The sequence below is a fragment of the Dendrobium catenatum genome, unplaced genomic scaffold, assembly GCF_001605985.2.
Source record: "Dendrobium catenatum unplaced genomic scaffold, ASM160598v2 fragScaff_scaffold_71, whole genome shotgun sequence".
NCBI classification, from domain to species: domain Eukaryota; kingdom Viridiplantae; phylum Streptophyta; class Magnoliopsida; order Asparagales; family Orchidaceae; genus Dendrobium; species Dendrobium catenatum.
Genome location: NW_021318533.1, coordinates 1497727 through 1515709, shown reverse-complemented (window position 1 = coordinate 1515709; position 17983 = coordinate 1497727). Strand labels below are relative to the sequence as shown.

Sequence of the window (17983 nt, the reverse complement as noted above, 5' to 3'; positions counted from 1 at the left end):
ATGCATTGTTAGCCTATTGATAAGATTGGATAGGTATCAATGGTAAAATAAATATATATTGACAAACCCAAATATGCAAAATGTTAACAAACATCAATTGACTACAAACAACTACAATTGTTTGATAAATATTAGAAAAAAAAGATTTCTACAATTCATGATTGCTCAACATTTAGAATATGACAAAAAGAAAAAAGAAATTCCTACATATTTTGAAGAGGTAATCTAAATCATGTTCGAAATTATCCTGAAATACTAAGCCTTGTTATTTATAAATTTTATCTATAATTGATCATAATCAATCATAGCCTAACCAGCAAGTTCTTTCTTATTGGGTTTCTTTTCATAACTTAAATATTAAAAATAATATATTTTTAATAGAAATGGATTTTATTCAGTCAATTTGAGTGAAGCATCCACTCGCCTTTCGGTTACAAGAATTTTGGTTTTTGGTTATATTGCGTTTTAAATGCAGAGACAAACAAATAAGCTCACTTCACATGTCGACAATCCCGTGACTGCCAGTCAGGCCATCCGTGCGAAGTTTCGACAGTATCTCACCGCCATCCCTCCTACCGTGCATTCTATCTTTCTCAAGAATAATTTTTTTTATTATAAATTAATTTGTGATAATTTCAAACAAAACTTATTACAAAAATTCCAAATTAATAAAATCAAATAAATCTTTGAACCATTTTAACAAAAAATAACCACCGAATAACCCCTTAATCCATTATACACACCGAATAAATGAACCAGGAACCAAGACCCGTGACCCACCCGATTTCAAAAAGTATGCTACAAATACAAGACAACAACCGTGTCCCACATTTAATAGACCAACAACCGGTTCAATTTCTGACTCGAGCCGCAAAAAAGACCACCTCACCCATGTGCAGGGACCATACCCCTATGCTCAAAAATTCCTCGGCGTGACCAGCCACCACGTGGTGGGACCACAGGCCAAAATTTAATTTATTAATTAAATGCTGGGTATTTATTTCTTGATTATATCGAACAAAAGAGATTATGAACCGGTCAAATACCACGAACGTATTAGAAGACTGATTGGGCCCCACCCCACGATCCCCCGCAACGAAGAAACCTCCCGCTAATTTCTAAAAAGAACGAGACGACACGTTAATTAGATTCCGTCTTCCCAAATCCACTACAGATACCAACACTAAACTACAGCAAAACATTACTGATTAACTTTGGCAAATTTCAATACCATTCAATGCTACATATTACAATACTAGAAAAATGAAAATTAGTTATAAAATATCCATAAGAAACAAAGGATATATGTTTCCTTTTTATTCCTTATAGGCTAAGCTAAAGCGGTGCTGGAGGTAATTTCTTTTTTTGCAGAAGGGCCCCAAAATATAAGGCTGCAAAAAAGTGAAAGTGAGTAGGGGGGAAACGGTGAACTAAATTTTATTACAGGAATGCCCATGGACACTTTCTTCTCCGACGCACCGAAAGAAAGGGCTTTATTGTTTTTCCACCATGCTTCTTCTGTGCAGAAGCGGTCGAATCAGCGAAACCGTAACTGATTCTTCTTGCCTGCCGGATCCCAACTTCAACAAAACCCCAATCCAAAAATCCATAGAAGTAACCTAATACTAAACTGTTAATTTGAATCTTTTACTTCAAAACATTGCATTTTCAAACTACTAAGGCTAACTGCAAATCTACTGATTGATTAGTTGGATCAATAAGTCCACTCCTGCGGAAGCCGGATTTCGTGGCCGGAGACGATGGCGGGAGGCGGATGGTGGTAGTGGGCTTTCTGAGCAGGAATGGGAGTGCTGCCGCGGTTAGAAACCATTTCTGAGAAAAATCAAGAAAGTTAGATTTAGGTAAAACAAACAAAGGAAATAAAAAAGTCGTGAAGAAGACACTTACCAGGGTCGATGGATATGTATCCTGGATAGCGAGGATGTACTGCTGTGTCTTCGAGGTTTAGGCTGAGCGCCTGAACAACCTTTGCCGGGAGGAGAACTGTTGAACAAACTGAAAAAACCAAGATGACTCAGTGGCAGAAGATAAATCAAACAAATGATTCAAAATAACAATGATTAAAAATTTACCTGGCTTCTTTCGACTTTCGTTGTGTGTGCCGGCCCTCCGAGGAAGGAACACTCCGGTGCCTGTGGATTCACGCCGGGTTCCTGGGCTGTTAAGAAAGACGGCCCTCATCCCTGAACCTTGTTGCCGCTGAAGAGGCGGCCAAGCAGAAGCAGCCAAGCCAATGTTTCGGTTATTTCTAGTTGTTCTGTTCTGCCTGCTCCAGGCAGCCGAAACTTGCTGCTTGATCAATTGTTGTTGCTTTAGCTGGAAAAACTGTTGAAGAGATATAACAATGAACATATCAATGGCGGACTCAACCCACTATCATCGTTCATAAATGTTGAAAGATGGGGGCAGAAATTCAACCTGCGCTGCTTGAAGTTGTTGCTGAGCAAGGATTTGATTGTAGGATCTGTAAAAGGTTGCTGGATCTTCCACAAAGGTTGGAGGCTTTTTAGGTGGGATGAGAAGACCCCGACCATTAACCCTTTGTTCGTTCTGTTTCATCCTCCCAACCTGCCCTGCTGCCGCATAAAGAATATCCCACGCGTCGTCCTTCCTCTGCTCAAGAGGAGTCGACGGCGGTGAAGAAACCTGTGATGGCCCATTCGGACTGCCTTCATTCGACGCCGACCAGATTCCGGAGTCGCAGAGGGTGGACTGCGGTGATGTAGCCATGACCTGAAACAAGATTATTAGTTTACCTCCATAAAATCGTCAATCAATCATAAAAGTGCCGTAATAAAAAGCAGACTGCACTAAAAACACACCTTAGCATTTGAAGCATAGGTTAACTTCTCATCACCAAGGAAGGAGTGCGCCATCTGCCAAGTTAAAGCCGCGATGTAGTCCTCCTCTTCGCTCTCGGACTCCAAACAATCCCCACCGAACGAACCCTTGTTCCTAGTTCCCACTGGTGCTCCTCTGCTCTCTTTGAAGAAGAAGTCCTCGTCGAGAAACTCCGCTGGAAGCCAGAACTCTGCCTCTTCCAGTTTATCAGCCATGTTCGCTCCGCCGAAGACAACGCAAACAGGGCAGAAGTAGAAAAAAGAAGAGGGCCGAAGCAAGTCAAAAGTCCAGTTTGCTCCTGGTTGGCAAAGAGATAATAATTCTCACGCCTCCCTTGAGCCCTCCCTCTCTCTCTTCCCGTGCTCCACTCGTTCGATTCCGAAACAGAGGAAGGAAAGCAAGAGAAGATAGAATATCGAGAATGTCAAAGCGCCTCGAGTACTCAAGCAAGGCGATGGTCGTCAAATGGGCTTTTATCGGAGGGGTGCAAATAATTAATTTCGATAAAAGAATAAAAAATTTAAATATATTCAAAAATATTTAAAAAAAAACATTTGCAAACGAAGCAGAAAGAAAACCCTAACCCTAAATTGTTCTCTCCCGGCCGTAGTGGTTGGAGCTCTGGCCAACCCACCTGCCAGCCTCTTTCCATTTGGTTTGAATCCTAATTATATTTATTTAATAATAATTTTTTAATAAACACCGTTAAACCAAAATTTTGTAATTTTGTATTTGTGCTAAAGCAGGCAGTCCGTAGCCGGTTGATTAAAACGATGATGCCGAGCCATTCAATATTAAGGGCAACTTTGTAATTGTGCAACTGAAGTTCTCACTAATAATTGGCCCTCAAGATTTCATCGTGGTAAGAATTGAGGGTAATTGTCCGTTTCCTAGGGGTAAAATAGTCACATTAATTAAGGCCACGAAATCCCTACGGCGGGAAAAAGATCTGAATCTTCGTAACAGAGCCGGGCTGTCATGTGCCTGTCGGGTAGAATGTCCCTACCGTCACCTCTTTTCCTTTTCCAGCCATGAAAATACTTAAAATCGCATAATTGCCCTCGCAGTCCGCCGTATATCCCGCTCCACTAACTTCATGCGGGATCCAGTTACCACGACGTGCGATTACCGCTATGTATTTAATTTCATTTTTAATTTACAATTTATGGATAACGGTGACCACACTCCGGATTTGGAATCTGAATCTCCTAGTGACGTGGCGGTTACAGGGATCCAAAAAAAGATAACCGTCCCCCTCTCCGTCTATTTTAACGACCATCGCTTTCTATCATATCTTCACGTCCACGATGACGGCGTTGGTTGACGGCTAACCGCCGGCAACGACGATAAATTCTAATATTTAAAAAAAAATTTGAAATCTAAAAATTAGTCCATGTAGGCGAAGACGTGCATGATGGCCGAAACAGAGAGGACAGCGAATAATTAATTTAACACGAAAATTGAAATTTTTTTTTAAAAAAAAAATTTAAAAGTGGCGGATTTAATGGTTGGAAAAAACCGGATTTGATAAAAGTGCCTCGGATGCCAACTTCGGTCTTTTTTCGGGTTTCCCGCCGAAAGCAACGGTTACTTTCGGCTTCTCAGGCCGGGGTTCGAAATTTGAACCACATCAAGCCGGGCCCATCGGACGGTCCTGAGTCCCCGTAAATTTTCGCGCCAATCGAACTATAGTGGGGATTAGCTGTACTCCAGTAGCCCCCACCGTCTTCCAACCGATAAGGCCAAACGACGCGAGGTGCACCTTCGTCGAATCAAACGGCTGATATTTCATCCCGCCTTTTAATGAACGATCTTGATTTGATGGGCCATTGCGTTAAGGCGGTGGGGTCACGGCGTCATCAAATCACCCCCTGGCCCGTTCTTACATGCTTCTGGCCCGCCCAAAAGATCGCTTAGTCTCTACTTCATTTTATGTAAACCTCAAATTTGGACCAGAAGTTAACCAAACCATTTATGGTTCAGCCACCTGGATGGTCACACATAAGGCTACACAGCTTCTCCGCTACATGTAAACAGCTGTGGCTCAATTAATTATTCCGGGGCTTTGAGTAAGGCTTAAGTTTGAATTATGCAATGTTATATGATTTTAACTTTCTCTTTTCGTTTTTTTTTTTTTTTTTAATGATTTAGGTGTGTGTTGCTGATGGGATTTATATGTAGAAGGAAGTAATGTGAAATAGGTTAGCTAACACTATCTGTTATCCGTGCATTAGGTGATTAGCAATTCGCTTTGTAAAGACTGTGGGAACTACCTTCATTTATTGAATATATTTTTCGGAAATTATGAAAAAAGAAAAAAAGAGTGAGCTGGCCAGCGTTAGGTGCGCCAACTATTTAATGATTGCGGGCTTGTGCTGAGAAGAGAAGGTTCGAGCGAGCATTACATGCATCGTGCCATCGTGAACCTGGTCTTCCATTTATCAAGCCTGGAACGTGGGTTCAGCGTTGCAAGATAATAATTATTTTAACAAAGTGAGCTATAAATGAGTGAGCCAGTTTGATAAATCAAGGCCGTTGGATCTTACTAGACGAACGATGGCTGATGTCCGCAGTTTGGTCGGCATTTTTGTTGAGTCGGTGATCATATAAGTAGGAAACATTTGGGGACCTAAAGCTTCTCGTGTTTTGCAGGGTTGAGTAAGGCCAACTGCACGTGGGGCTTGAGTCCCATAATTATCTTTCCTAGTAAATTGTGAGTAAAATCTAGTTCAGTCCGCTAATTTGCCAACTTTAGTTGATTTAGATAAAGGCTTGGTTTGGGACGGTTTTCTTACTATTTTCTAAAGTAATTTTTTAGTATTAAAATTTTAATTTTTGAACTAAAGAACTGCTTGAAAAAATAGTAAGAAAGCCGTCCCAAACGAAGCCTAAATAACTGCCCAAGCCAAGACAAATAATCTTTTATATATGTGAACTTAAAGTTGATCTTCTCAATAACCAGAGAAGATAGAACTACAAAATTGAGAGTACTTGTTTGATCTTTTATAGTTGCAATGGATATTGTGAAAGCAATGGTCGTGGGAGGATGACAATCAAATGATGGTTGTTAGATAATAGTGGTCAAATGATGATGGTATAATGATGATAGTTGAATAATGATTTTAAAATTCGAAAATAAAAATTATTTTAAAATATAAAATTTTGAATTTATGTTTGAAATGGAGAACTTCGACGTTATATTTATGAACACTGTGATGCTAGGCCACTAATAATGTTTTTTCTATATTTTTTATTCTAAATAGCATTGCTATCAACCCATCGCCTCCCTCACTTTGCATGGTTGGTCTAGAAGAATCGAGAGAAGAAGATGGAGAGAAGGGTGAGGAAGTATAGGGACAAGGAGAGAGAGCTCATTTCTGATCATTTTCATCCATCATTCTTGTTATAAAATTTGTTCATTACTTTATGCTTACAACAAAATCCATCTTCTTTCTCAAGCTAAATGTGGATGGAAAATTCAATTTGATTCAAGCTTATAACGGAGCTAAAGTCATATCGAAGTTGTTAAAATAAGTCCAACTTAAAATTCAATGCTATAATAAAGGACATAAAAAATATCCTCTAATTAAATTATTACATAAAGAATACAACTATTATAAAATATTTATGGTAAAAGCCTTAAGATGTGATGGTTAGCCAATATGGATAACATATTGTATTATGATTATGATCAATACTCATATGTTCCTCACACAAACATGTATATGAGCTTTGAACCATACTTGATGTATATGATAGAGAAAAAATTCCTCTCTCAACCGCAATTGATCTAAAATTAGTTACTCAGTCTCAGTCAACATCCATGACGAGCTTTTCAAATCCCATAATTGTTAATAAGGATCCTCTAATCAAATTGAGTTTACTATCTCCAATATCAGCTGATATGATAGATAATCATAAGATTGTAAATATACTACAAAAAATATTATTTCATGTAATTGTTATGGTGGTTGCAACATTCTATAAGTTGGACCCATAGTTTGTAGAAGACAGTCTTTTTTGCTTCAAGATGATGAAACATGATATTGCATCTAATTTATTTTTCAACATAGTATAATTTGACTATTATATAATGCTTGCAGCAGTTTTTGTTCAATAAAATTTATAGATATCTATGTCACATCACTATTTCAATTTTTAAAATTCTTACAATATTATTAAATAATTATTAAAAATGATTTTTATAATGATTTTTTTTTTTTGTTTTCCTCAACCTGAGGTCTTCATCCATGGCTGTGCAATGTGGGACACAACAAAAAGGGGGAAAAAAAAAAAAAAAAAAAAAAAAAGGCAAACATCCAAAGGAATAATATTGTAAGAGCAAAGTAGACACAAAAGCAACTTGTATTAATGAAAATTTATATGATCAATATAGACATCTTATCTTATAAATAGGAACCAACACTTCCAAGTAATCTGAACAGCTAGCACATGCTGTTGTTCTGTCGCAAGGCTCTCTGATGCAGACAGATATATGAGCTTTCATCTCTTCTTCTCCACAGTGTTTATTTCCTAATTAATACTAACAAGGCCCCCACATCCTCATACATGCATATGAACATAGCTTCTCCCCACTAACCTTATTTAGATCTTAATTAAGATCTTCTTCTTTCTCATGTACTCTTCAGCACATGATACACAGCATTATCACCTATTCTTTATTAGGATCAATTCGGTGCACATTATTTTTGTAGAAGCTTTCTATAAGATGTGGTTCAATGAGTTTTTTGATTAATTTTTGGAGAAAAAATTGAAGGGATTTGGGCTTTGTTTGGGATGGCTTTCTTATTATTTCTTAAAACAGCTTTCTAACATAAAAATCAATTTTTTTTTACTAGAAACTAGAAAGATGTTTTAAGAATCATTAAAACAGAAAAGGAGTTTTAAGAATCAGATCAGAAAATTTCTGGGGTTTGGGTGGTCAACCTGAGTTCGAATCGAGTTGGGTTCAGGTTAGGGATTACAACCCGTTTGTAAAACCGGGTTGGGTTTTGGTTGACCCAAAAATCCAAAATCAACCCGGTTTGACCCGTTTTTAATTAATTTAGGAGGGTTTTAAAAGATTGTTATGAAACAAATAAAGCTATTTCTAAAATAAAAATAAATCATGTTGTTGAAATTGAATTAAACTTGATTTATTTTAAATTGATTGAAATAAATCATATCTTAATTTGGTTTAGGTTTAAATAAATCGAATTAAAGAAAAAATTTGCAATAAAACATACTCGAAGCGGGTTGGGTTCATACCTGAAGCGAGTCGGGTTTGGATCCAAAAAATAAAAAAAACATGTCTTGTTCAGGTCGGATCGAAAAGTGCCGAGTTAGTTCAGGTTTGGACCCAAGCCCGACCAATGACCCAACTTTGACAGTCCTACCTAGATTTGAAAAAAACCATAATTATAATTTCTAGTTGATCATTGCATTTTCATTGTTGTTGTTGCATGCTAGAATATACGCAACGATAGAGTTAAAAGTATGTGTCTTAGCGTTGTATGAATATCCAACTCACACACAGAGAACAGAAGATATTTTTATGTGGAAAACCTTGGAAAGGGGAAAAATCACGGGGCTTGGCCCAGTTTGAAATGATTCCACTAGTGTTTGGGTAGATTACAATGGGTTGACTCGTCCTTGAGGGCGTTCAGATTACAAATATCAACAGTTTGATTCAAATCTAGTGACAAACGGGGATGAAGTTACAGCGTAACTTGGTGGACTGGCAGAAATCCGATGCTACTTGAAAATTTGGGTGTTAGTTGGTAGCCTAGTGTTGGTTTGACAGAACTTCAGCGTCGGGCGGTGGTCCGGCGAAACTCCTGGAGTCAAGTGATGGTTTGACAGAACTCTGGGTTTACTCCGAGTATCAAGTGGTGGCCTGGTTGAACTCCGGGCCTCAGGTGATGGTCAGACAGAAGTCTGGACCTCAAATGGCGGTCCGGCGGAACTCAGGGCCTCAAGTGGTGGTTCGGCGGAGGTAAGGACCTCAAGTGGTGGTTAGGCAGAAGTTTGAGCCTCAGGTTGTGGTCCGACGGAGCTCAGGGCCTCAAGTGGAGGTCCGGTCGAGGTGAGGGCCTCAAGCGATGGTCCGATGGAGCTCAGGGCCTCAAGTGGTGGTCCGACGGAGGTGAGGGCTTCAAGTGGTGATCCGGCGGAGCTCAAGGCCTCAACTGGTGGTCCGGCGGAGGTGAGTGCCTCAAGTGGTGGTCCGACGGAGTTCAGGGCCTCAAGTGGTGGTCCGCCAGAGGTGAGGGCATCGTGGTGGTGCGGCGAAGCAACGACGTCAGGCAGTGGTCCAGCAGAACTCAGGCGGTAGTTGAGGAGGAGCAATGAGGCAAGAGTGATCTCCGATCTCTCTTTTGAATCCTTTGGCTTCAAGGTCCCTTTTCAAGAGAAAATGGGGCTCTATTTATAGATTTTTGGAGTGTCATGGACCATAATAGGTGGGAGATCAAGGGCAAATGGGGAGTGATTGGATGAACGGTCGATATTGAATCCCTTTATCATGTACCTTTTGATGGATATTTGAATGTCCTAGTGATGTCATAATTCGGTGATCTTGGGTTCGTTGGATTCGTCTTGTCGAGCCGCTTGATTCAACTATAAGCACGTTATGTTTGGAAATAGTTTGGTAATCCAAATTGTGGTTCGAACCTTCCAATATTGCTTCTAACCCTTTATTTGGACCCATTTGGGCTCGGATTAAGTTGGATTTGGTGTCGTTGGGTTCGTATTCCCGAGACGTTAAGTTTGACTGTAAGTTTTGCTGAAATCGGAGTTCGGATGGTCCCAATTTTAATTTCGGAAGTTTCCAACTTGATTTTGCATCGAGATTCGTGCCCGAACAAGATATTTTTTTGAAGACGTATCAGTTTTTTTTTTTAAAAAAAACGTTATATTCTTAACAGCTGTGAAGAGTATCAATAAATAGAATTTAAGTAAGAACATATTAAAATATAAAATTTTTAAATTTATTTTAGGATAAATAGAATATAAATATTAATTAATTATCTATATTTTATGCTTATTTGAAAATAAATTTCATAATTTTTTAAATATTATCTTAATAAATTTTTTATCATAAATTCGATACAAAATATTTTCATTTATTGATCTCAGTATTTATAATAAATCGTATTATTTGATGAGAAATCTCATACTCTTAAAAAAGTTATATCAAAATTAATTTCACATTAACTATGAAGTAAATAAGATATATGCGGTATTTATTTCATAATTTAGTTGTCCACTTTAAAAAGTGGATTTCAAATATATTTATGCGTACATTTTTAAGGAGTGTCGTAATGCTCTTATTTAATGTAAGAATAATTCGCGTACACAACAAAACATGATTAATCTATGCATCTATTTATTTATTTTTTAATTTAATTTAGGCCTACTTGTAGCCTAATATACATCAAAATAAATTATTAAAGCTTCTAGAGGAGGAAAAAAATAAATAAATTATTTCTTAGGCAATTATCAAATTGGTATTGATATGCCTTAAGAAAATTCAGTGCAAAATATATGAAAAATTTTAGATATTAAATTTAGAATCATCTGAAACCTGACTTCAACAAATTTATAATCAAATTGAGCATATTGATGAAACAAATCTAACAAAACTAAAGGTGATCCAATCTAAATTCGAATAAACTTAAATTAAGCACTTGAAGAATAGTTAAAAACTTTGATATATTAGTGGAAGGATCACATGGTATCAAATCTTGTGTGCTTATGGCCAGAACGAACGACTTGATATAGCGAATCTAACAAGCTAAATATCACTTAATTCTAAGATCATTAATGCACTTAAATGCTAAATAAATATTTTATGATTAAAGGATTTAATATGAGCCTTTTAATAGTGTATTATGAAATTTTTATCAAATTTATCAAAATGCTCACTCTAAAAATACTATAAATAGAATCTCATTCTACACAAGAGAGAGACCTATACTTGAAGATCAGGGAGAGAGCTTAGAGATCTGAACAACCCTAGAGCTAAGCTTGATGTTTGACCTCAACGTCAACCACCGTCATCATCTGGTTATTGACATTCGACCACTATTGTGTAACTATTATTAATTGTCCACGGTCGTTTGACTACAATTATCTAACCACTATCACCTCACTGTTATTATTCGACTATAGTTATTTGACTATCATTATATAACAATCACTATTAGGCTGACATCTCCCTATCACAATCAATGGGTTGCCACTATCATCTAACTAATGCTAGCCGCCTAGCAATCTTATCTTCTCCAAAAAAATGGGATAACCGACTCATGCAATCTATTTATATAGTGGATAATTTTTTTTCTAAATCGTACTTCATGGTCTTTTCTCTTTTTAAAGTTTTCCGGTAAAAACTATGGTGTATGTTATATTCTTTTTTATCTATGTGCTTTGGTTCTTCGTGATAGAAAAAATGTTAAAATTCACTCTATATCATTATATATTCTCTATTAACAAATGCCCAAATTTGAGCCATTGATTTTAGATCAAACGATTCAAATTAAAAAAAATCTATTTTTTAAATCAATACATATTCTCTATTCATATTCTTCTGTTCTTGACCCAGTCCCTGCCAGACCTAGTTCGTTCCCAAGTGCGATATGCTGTGTGAGGCGAAGGGGTCTTCATGCTATTCATCACACCAACATTATTCATCATCATCAGCATCTCCTCTAACCTCAATCAATACTCAAACCTCCTTCGCAGCTATTCTTCATCGCGGCTACCAACCAAAAATATAAGATTTCTTTAGCAAGTAAATAAAAATTTATTGTATCAATTACTTGAGCTTTTGATTTTTGATTTTATTTCCATATATTTCAGTCTTATTCAATATTAATTATTTTATCTATCAAATTAGTTAGTTTATGATTTTAGGATTTAGATTTTTATTAGAGAGAAAAAGAACAAAAAATTAGGGTGCAGGACAACAAGGGAAGAGAATAGGCTCCTCTTAAAAATTTTCAGTAACAAATATTTATAGTTTTACTTGCTGATCAAAATCGAAGTATGAAGCATAAACCATTTTAAGCTTACTAATACTAAGGAAAATATTTGGTGAACTTTTCTATTATTTGAACATCTTCACTTATTCTCCTTAAAGAAGCTCTAATTTGATTTCTTTTTTTTTTTGCATTATTTGTGATAGTGCATGTTTACTGGTGTTTTTTTTTTTACATTTTTTAATTGAATTAATTTATTATATTTTTATTACTATATGGGATGATCACTTGATCTTTTATATATAATTACATTTTGTGTTAAACTTCATTATATGTTGTTGTTGATGTTTTTCTTCTTTGCATGAAAATAATTATTTAACCTTGTGTCATGTTTCCTTGCTAACTTGTGATTTCATAAATGAAAATTTTTTAATTAATTAAGAAAGTTTTATGCTTTATAAATTTTTATTATGTTTAATTTTTTTTTCATTTTTTAACCTTGATCGAACCATCAAATCGTGAATCTCTCATTCTTCTGGTTTAATGTTCAGTCTCGTTTTCACAACATTGCCAATTTCTGCACTTATTAATGTCTTTTTTTCCACTATTCCTTCAATCGTTTTATGCAAGCCAAAAAACTAGAAAGGGATAGCGAAGGATTTTGGAGAGAGAAGTTTGTTTTAAGCTGCTTTGGGTCATTTTCATATGTTTTGAATTCTGTCTAATTTAAGGTATGTCATAATATGCCTATTTAAGTTTTCAAGAATATGAAGTTTTTTCAAAAAATTTAATTAAATTTATATTTATGTTACCAAAATATAAAGATAATTCCTCATTGTAAAACTATGACCATATAACTTTTTTATGTTATAGATATTGACATTCCGAATATTTTGAATATTTTATGAAAATTTTACACCTAGTATTTTAAAATATGAGCTTTTTTAATTTAATAGAAAATAATCATAAACCCAAAAAAAATTGTTGTAGTATAATTAAAATTCTAAAACAACATTTGCATGATCCTTGATAATTTGGTAAAACTTTGAAATAATACATTTTTGCTCAATAATGTATTCTATTGCCCACCATTATACCAAATTGGAGAATTTTGTACTGAGTTCATTTATACTTTAATTATTACACTACAATAAATTATGTATTATATTAAATGAAGCATTTGAGTATTGATATGAGACGAAATATCTGTCGGAAGATGTGAGGGGCTAGAATCCTTTGGATTTTGTCTGATGTCGAGAATCTGAAACTCTCTAAAATTTATTTTGTTGGGAGTCACAAGAGGTCAGAATTTTTTATTCTGTTTGAAGGATGGGGAATTTTGTTGGTCATTATGAGGGGCCATAATCTTTAGATTATATCAGGGACTAGAGGAATCTTATTACATTATATTCTATGCGATAAAGTTCAGATGAAATTTTAGTTTATTTAACTGCTAAGTATTATTATTTGAATCATTTAATAAGTGCTACACTTTTATTTTATTTTGCTCAACACAGTAAATTGTTATATTATATTTAATAAATTTTAAAGATATTTAATAAAAAAATATTTAAAAATTTAGAACGGTATTTATGGTCTGCTGAGTTATTTTAGCTAGCTCACCATTATTTTGTATTATATTTGTCGGGCCTCGGAAAGGGGAAGGACTTGTTGAATAACAATTGTAAGAAATATGATCTAAGTCTATAAGTATTTCTTCTTTTAATTTTTACACAACCATTATTTATTTATTTTTTATTCTGCTATGTAGCTTTTGATTATAGCCATGCACTATGTTTGCATATGCATTTTTAATGATAATTAAAAAACAAATCTTATGGATTAGTTTATTTTCAATATTGGATTTTATTAGTAGCTCTGTGTTTATTGTTATTTTTAAGGTTAATTGGAAGAAGATTTCTAAAAACTTTCAAAAAAATAAATCTTGAGATTCGCCTGTTACAGCTCAACACGATAAAATATGTCTAGTTTGTGGGTTTTATCAGGTTAGATTGTGACAAATAGATTTAGTAAGATAACTATAAAAATCTATTTCTATAGCCATATTTGTTAGACCCAAATTTATTCGTTTGCAATAACAAGACATTACTCACAAAAGAGAGATCAAAGTAATGAGAGAGAATGCAAAGGAACATGAAGAGATAAGCTTTGTGATTCGTTATTGAATTGCTAGATAGTATATTATTTCAATAATCTCCTATGTTTGACAAACCTATTTATAGTTGGGGGTTGAGGCTTAACACATTAGGAAATGTTACATTTAAATAATAGTAAATTAGATGGTGAGGTCTTATTAATAGTTGCAATAAATAATTGCTTGATGTAGCTATATGATTACATTGAATGCCCAATGTGGTTTCCAAAATAAGGATGGGTCCTCATGAAGTCACCTACAGACTTTATTCGTATTCATCGAGTTATGGTGAGTAGGTAAATGAATAATTTTGGATTACCCATCCAGTCGACTATGGGAGTGAATGCTAAGATGAGTAGCTTTGAGCACTTAGACAAATAATCTTGATGACTTTTTAGCAACGTAATCTAATTTGCTCAATCTTAGTTGGAACCATGCAGATCCAAATACTAGAGCAAACATTTTCTACTAGAAAGTAACATATTATACATCTAATTATGATACACTATAATATATATATATATATATATATATATATATATATATAGGCATAACTAACACAACACATAAAGAAATAAAAATTAATTCCATATTCTAAATTTTATCAACTAGCAATCAACGAATGTCAATAAAAATAAATATATACGATCTATCATAAATTTCTACAAAGAGTATTTTATTAACTGAATGGAGCTCTCTCACTTTGTTGAAAATCAAGAATACAAAATTAATTGAATAACAAGAAGCTACATTAAAATTTAGTTATAGCCTCCTAAAGACTCCTTATCTTAACAAAAAAACAATTGCTCCTAAATTTATCACCTAATCTAAATTCACAATAAACAAAATATTAGTAATATTTTTATCAAACAATATTTTTGTCAAACTATACTGTTTTTAGTGGCTAGAAAGTTAAAAGAAAAGACTACATATTTATTGGATCAAATAGCTATATCCTTTAAATATTTCTACAAATATTAGAATCAACTTCTTATATGATTGTAGATATGGGTGAATGTTACTAAACCACATAATTATATTATCGAACCATCCTTGTAGACTTAAGCTGTAATTTATTTTATGGTCATTTCTTTATAGTTTTAAATTATATGTATTTTTGTCCTCGCATCTTTTATTGTTCTCATGCATATACTTTGTTGTTAATTACTAACAATTGATATCAAAGCTAATGTAGTTTTAAAGTTCTACAAGAAAAGTGGGAGATATGATATTTGAAGATGTAAATGCCAATATCAATGTGTTTGATGATAAGCTTTTGGCATTGGAAGATGTAGATAAAAAATATATTTTATTAGGAGGGCTACATCTTCTCTTGAAATCAAGTCCCATTACCATTAGTTAAAAGGATTAAGACCTCTTGGACATATAGGAGTTAGAAGTTGTTCATTTATCACTAATAAAGAGAATTACCTTTAACATGTCGCACTAGAAGATCATACATAGTGTTATGAGAACTATTCCATATATATATATAAAACCCAATCTCTATGGAATAGTAAAAGATTCAATCTAAAGGCCATATTTGTGTACGTTGGATTTGTCATATGAAAAAAGTGATTTTTTCATAGAGATTGGGTTTTAAATCAAATAGCTGATTATATAAACATTATAGATGAAGAAATATACAATGCACTCATATTCAGTGTTGATAATCCTATGAAGTCTTAGATCTTGGACTCAAGTGCATCATTTCATTTTATTCTACATAAATAATTGATGACTATCTATTCTTTATGAGATTATAAGAAAAATCATCTTACTAATAATTAAATAATAAATATTAGTTAATAATATACAAATCAAGATAATTAATGATACTATGTGGGAGCTTAAAATGTGATGCACTATCAAGCTTAAAAAAGAACTTAATCTTGATTAGATAGTTAAATATGAAGAATATTATATCTTATATTTATGTATTAATTCTTAGAATGCGACTGAGAGTTTTATGGTGATAACACATACAAGTAAAGATGGTTAATTGTACATGACATCACATTTTATAACAATGAGAGCAATTGTGGACTCAAATGTCGTGGATTTTAAAGGAGTGGTATAGGATGAAGTTTCAATTAATAAGAGATTTAAAAGAACAAGAAAGCATTCCATGATAAATATATTGTAAGATCAAAGGGTGTAACGGTGATCTCAAACACAAAGTAAGGATTGTGTACAAAGTAAAAAAAAAATTAAGAATCATAGATTGAGGTTTTTCTAAACCTTAATTAATTCCCTTTAATAGTTAAGATGGGGGTGCTAGATAGAGATATTATTCTCTAAAAAATATACTAAAAATTAATCTCTAAGCTAGTGTGATATTATTATATATATATGGATCCTAATTCTCTTAACCAATTTGATTGCAAAGTTGATATCGAATTTCTTAATATTTTTTAGAATATTTGAAGATAATTTTTGTATAAATCTTATTCACATAAAGTCCTGAATTGGTTGCAAATCTTTATAATGAGTGTTATTACCTAAACTATTACTTGCCAACCTCATATATAATTATATAAAACAATGAGAAATAAAAAAAAAGTTGATGTGCCTCTTAGCTTCTCTTTATAGAATATTGTAAGAGGACCAAGAGATATGCTTGATTTATATAAGAATTTTAATGATGAGAAAGGGGCAAGTATATTTCAATCTACTATTGAGAATTTAAATGAACATGAAATCAATATATATATTCGATCAACGCACATACTATTTAACTGACGATAAAAGACATTAATACGATATATTTTTTTTCTTTTATGATCACCAAAAGTGTTAGAATCCTCTCTTCAAAAGTGTTGAATGTTATTGAAAAATAATAGTAAGTGATTGATAAATGACAATAATAATATAAGAGGCAATATTATACAAAATTATCCAAGTAACATGCCAACATTTAACCATCTAAAATAAATCATTCATCTTACTTTTATACATAAGGAACAAAAAACAACAAAAAACACTTAAATGTTCTATATCTCTCTCTTATGTTAAATACAATAATTTATCATACATAACACCAACTTATTTAATCTAATCCTACTTACCAAACCACTTAGTTCACTGACAATTAGGCATTAGATGGCCCTCCATAACAACTTAACCTACTCCTTTCTCAATAAGCCCACTTCCATAACCTCGAGCCCTTGACTTATTGAATATGAGCCAGATCTGACCCGACCCAATAACATTTTCAAGTCAAACCTGCATTTGAATTATTCTTCTGATCCAATCTAAGCTCAAAATAGAAACTATAATATTGTCGGGTCACTCCGACCCAGACAATTAGCAGTTCTGGGCCAATATTATGGGCCTACCACAGCACAATACAAATACACAGTTGCTTGAGAAAAAGCCGAACCGCAATAAATTAACTACAGGACAGATGCCTAAGTGGAATTAAATAAGCCCGAACCAACTTTGGACCAACATAGATAGCCTTAAATCTCTCCTACTTGAAAAGAAAAAAAAAATGGAATTTTTTAATAGGGAATATCAAGCTGGATTTACAGAAAATTCCAAGTTCTGTAGGCAGTTCTTGATGGTCCATTGTAAGCCAGATCCACACATTCTTCAGATTCAAGTGAGAACAAATAGATAATAGTTAACATTAGCAAATAATTGTTGTGGAAGATTCGTGGTACCGACAGCCTTAGTAGATGATAGGAGGAGGATAATAGTTTTTTTTTTTTTTTTTATGTTTTGGTGAACCATTGATGTATTGGAATGATGATTTGAAAGATATAGGTTTTGTTTAGGACGACTTTTTTGATGCTTCTTAAAGCTACTTTCTAATTCAAAATTTTAAATTTTTGTACTAGAAAGCTGCTCTAAGAAGCAGCGAGAAAGCGTCCCAAATGAAGCCATAAAATAATTTGGTTAAGGAAATAGTAGAGATGGAGGCTTTGGTTCTTCTTGAAATAAGAGAAGTGGTTATTTTAATTGGTCGAGTTTCAGGCCATGG

General features: G+C 34.0%; 1 protein-coding gene across 1 annotated transcript; it reads right to left on the bottom strand.

The window, feature by feature from the left end:
* Nucleotides 1–1201: 1201 nt before the first annotated feature.
* On the bottom strand, nucleotides 1202–3343 carry LOC110097056. The gene is made up of 5 exons (XM_020823274.2): nucleotides 2844–3343; nucleotides 2440–2754; nucleotides 2094–2346; nucleotides 1909–2016; nucleotides 1202–1833 (listed from the first exon to the last, which is right to left on the bottom strand). Exons 1-5 carry the CDS (start codon nucleotides 3075–3077, stop codon nucleotides 1715–1717), a joined length of 1029 nt encoding a protein of 342 aa, XP_020678933.1. The 5' UTR covers nucleotides 3078–3343; the 3' UTR covers nucleotides 1202–1714.
* Between the last annotated feature and the right edge of the window lie 14640 nt (nucleotides 3344–17983).

Coding starts and splice junctions, on each gene's coding strand:
- LOC110097056 (XM_020823274.2), bottom strand. CDS start 3,077: ATGGCTGATAAACTGGAAGAGGCAGAGTTCTGGCTTCCAGCGGAGTTT. Junction 2,755..2,843: donor CCTATGCTTCAAATGCTAAG/GTGTGTTTTTAG, acceptor ATCTTGTTTCAG/GTCATGGCTACATCACCGCA. Junction 2,347..2,439: donor AACAACTTCAAGCAGCGCAG/GTTGAATTTCTG, acceptor TCTCTTCAACAG/TTTTTCCAGCTAAAGCAACA.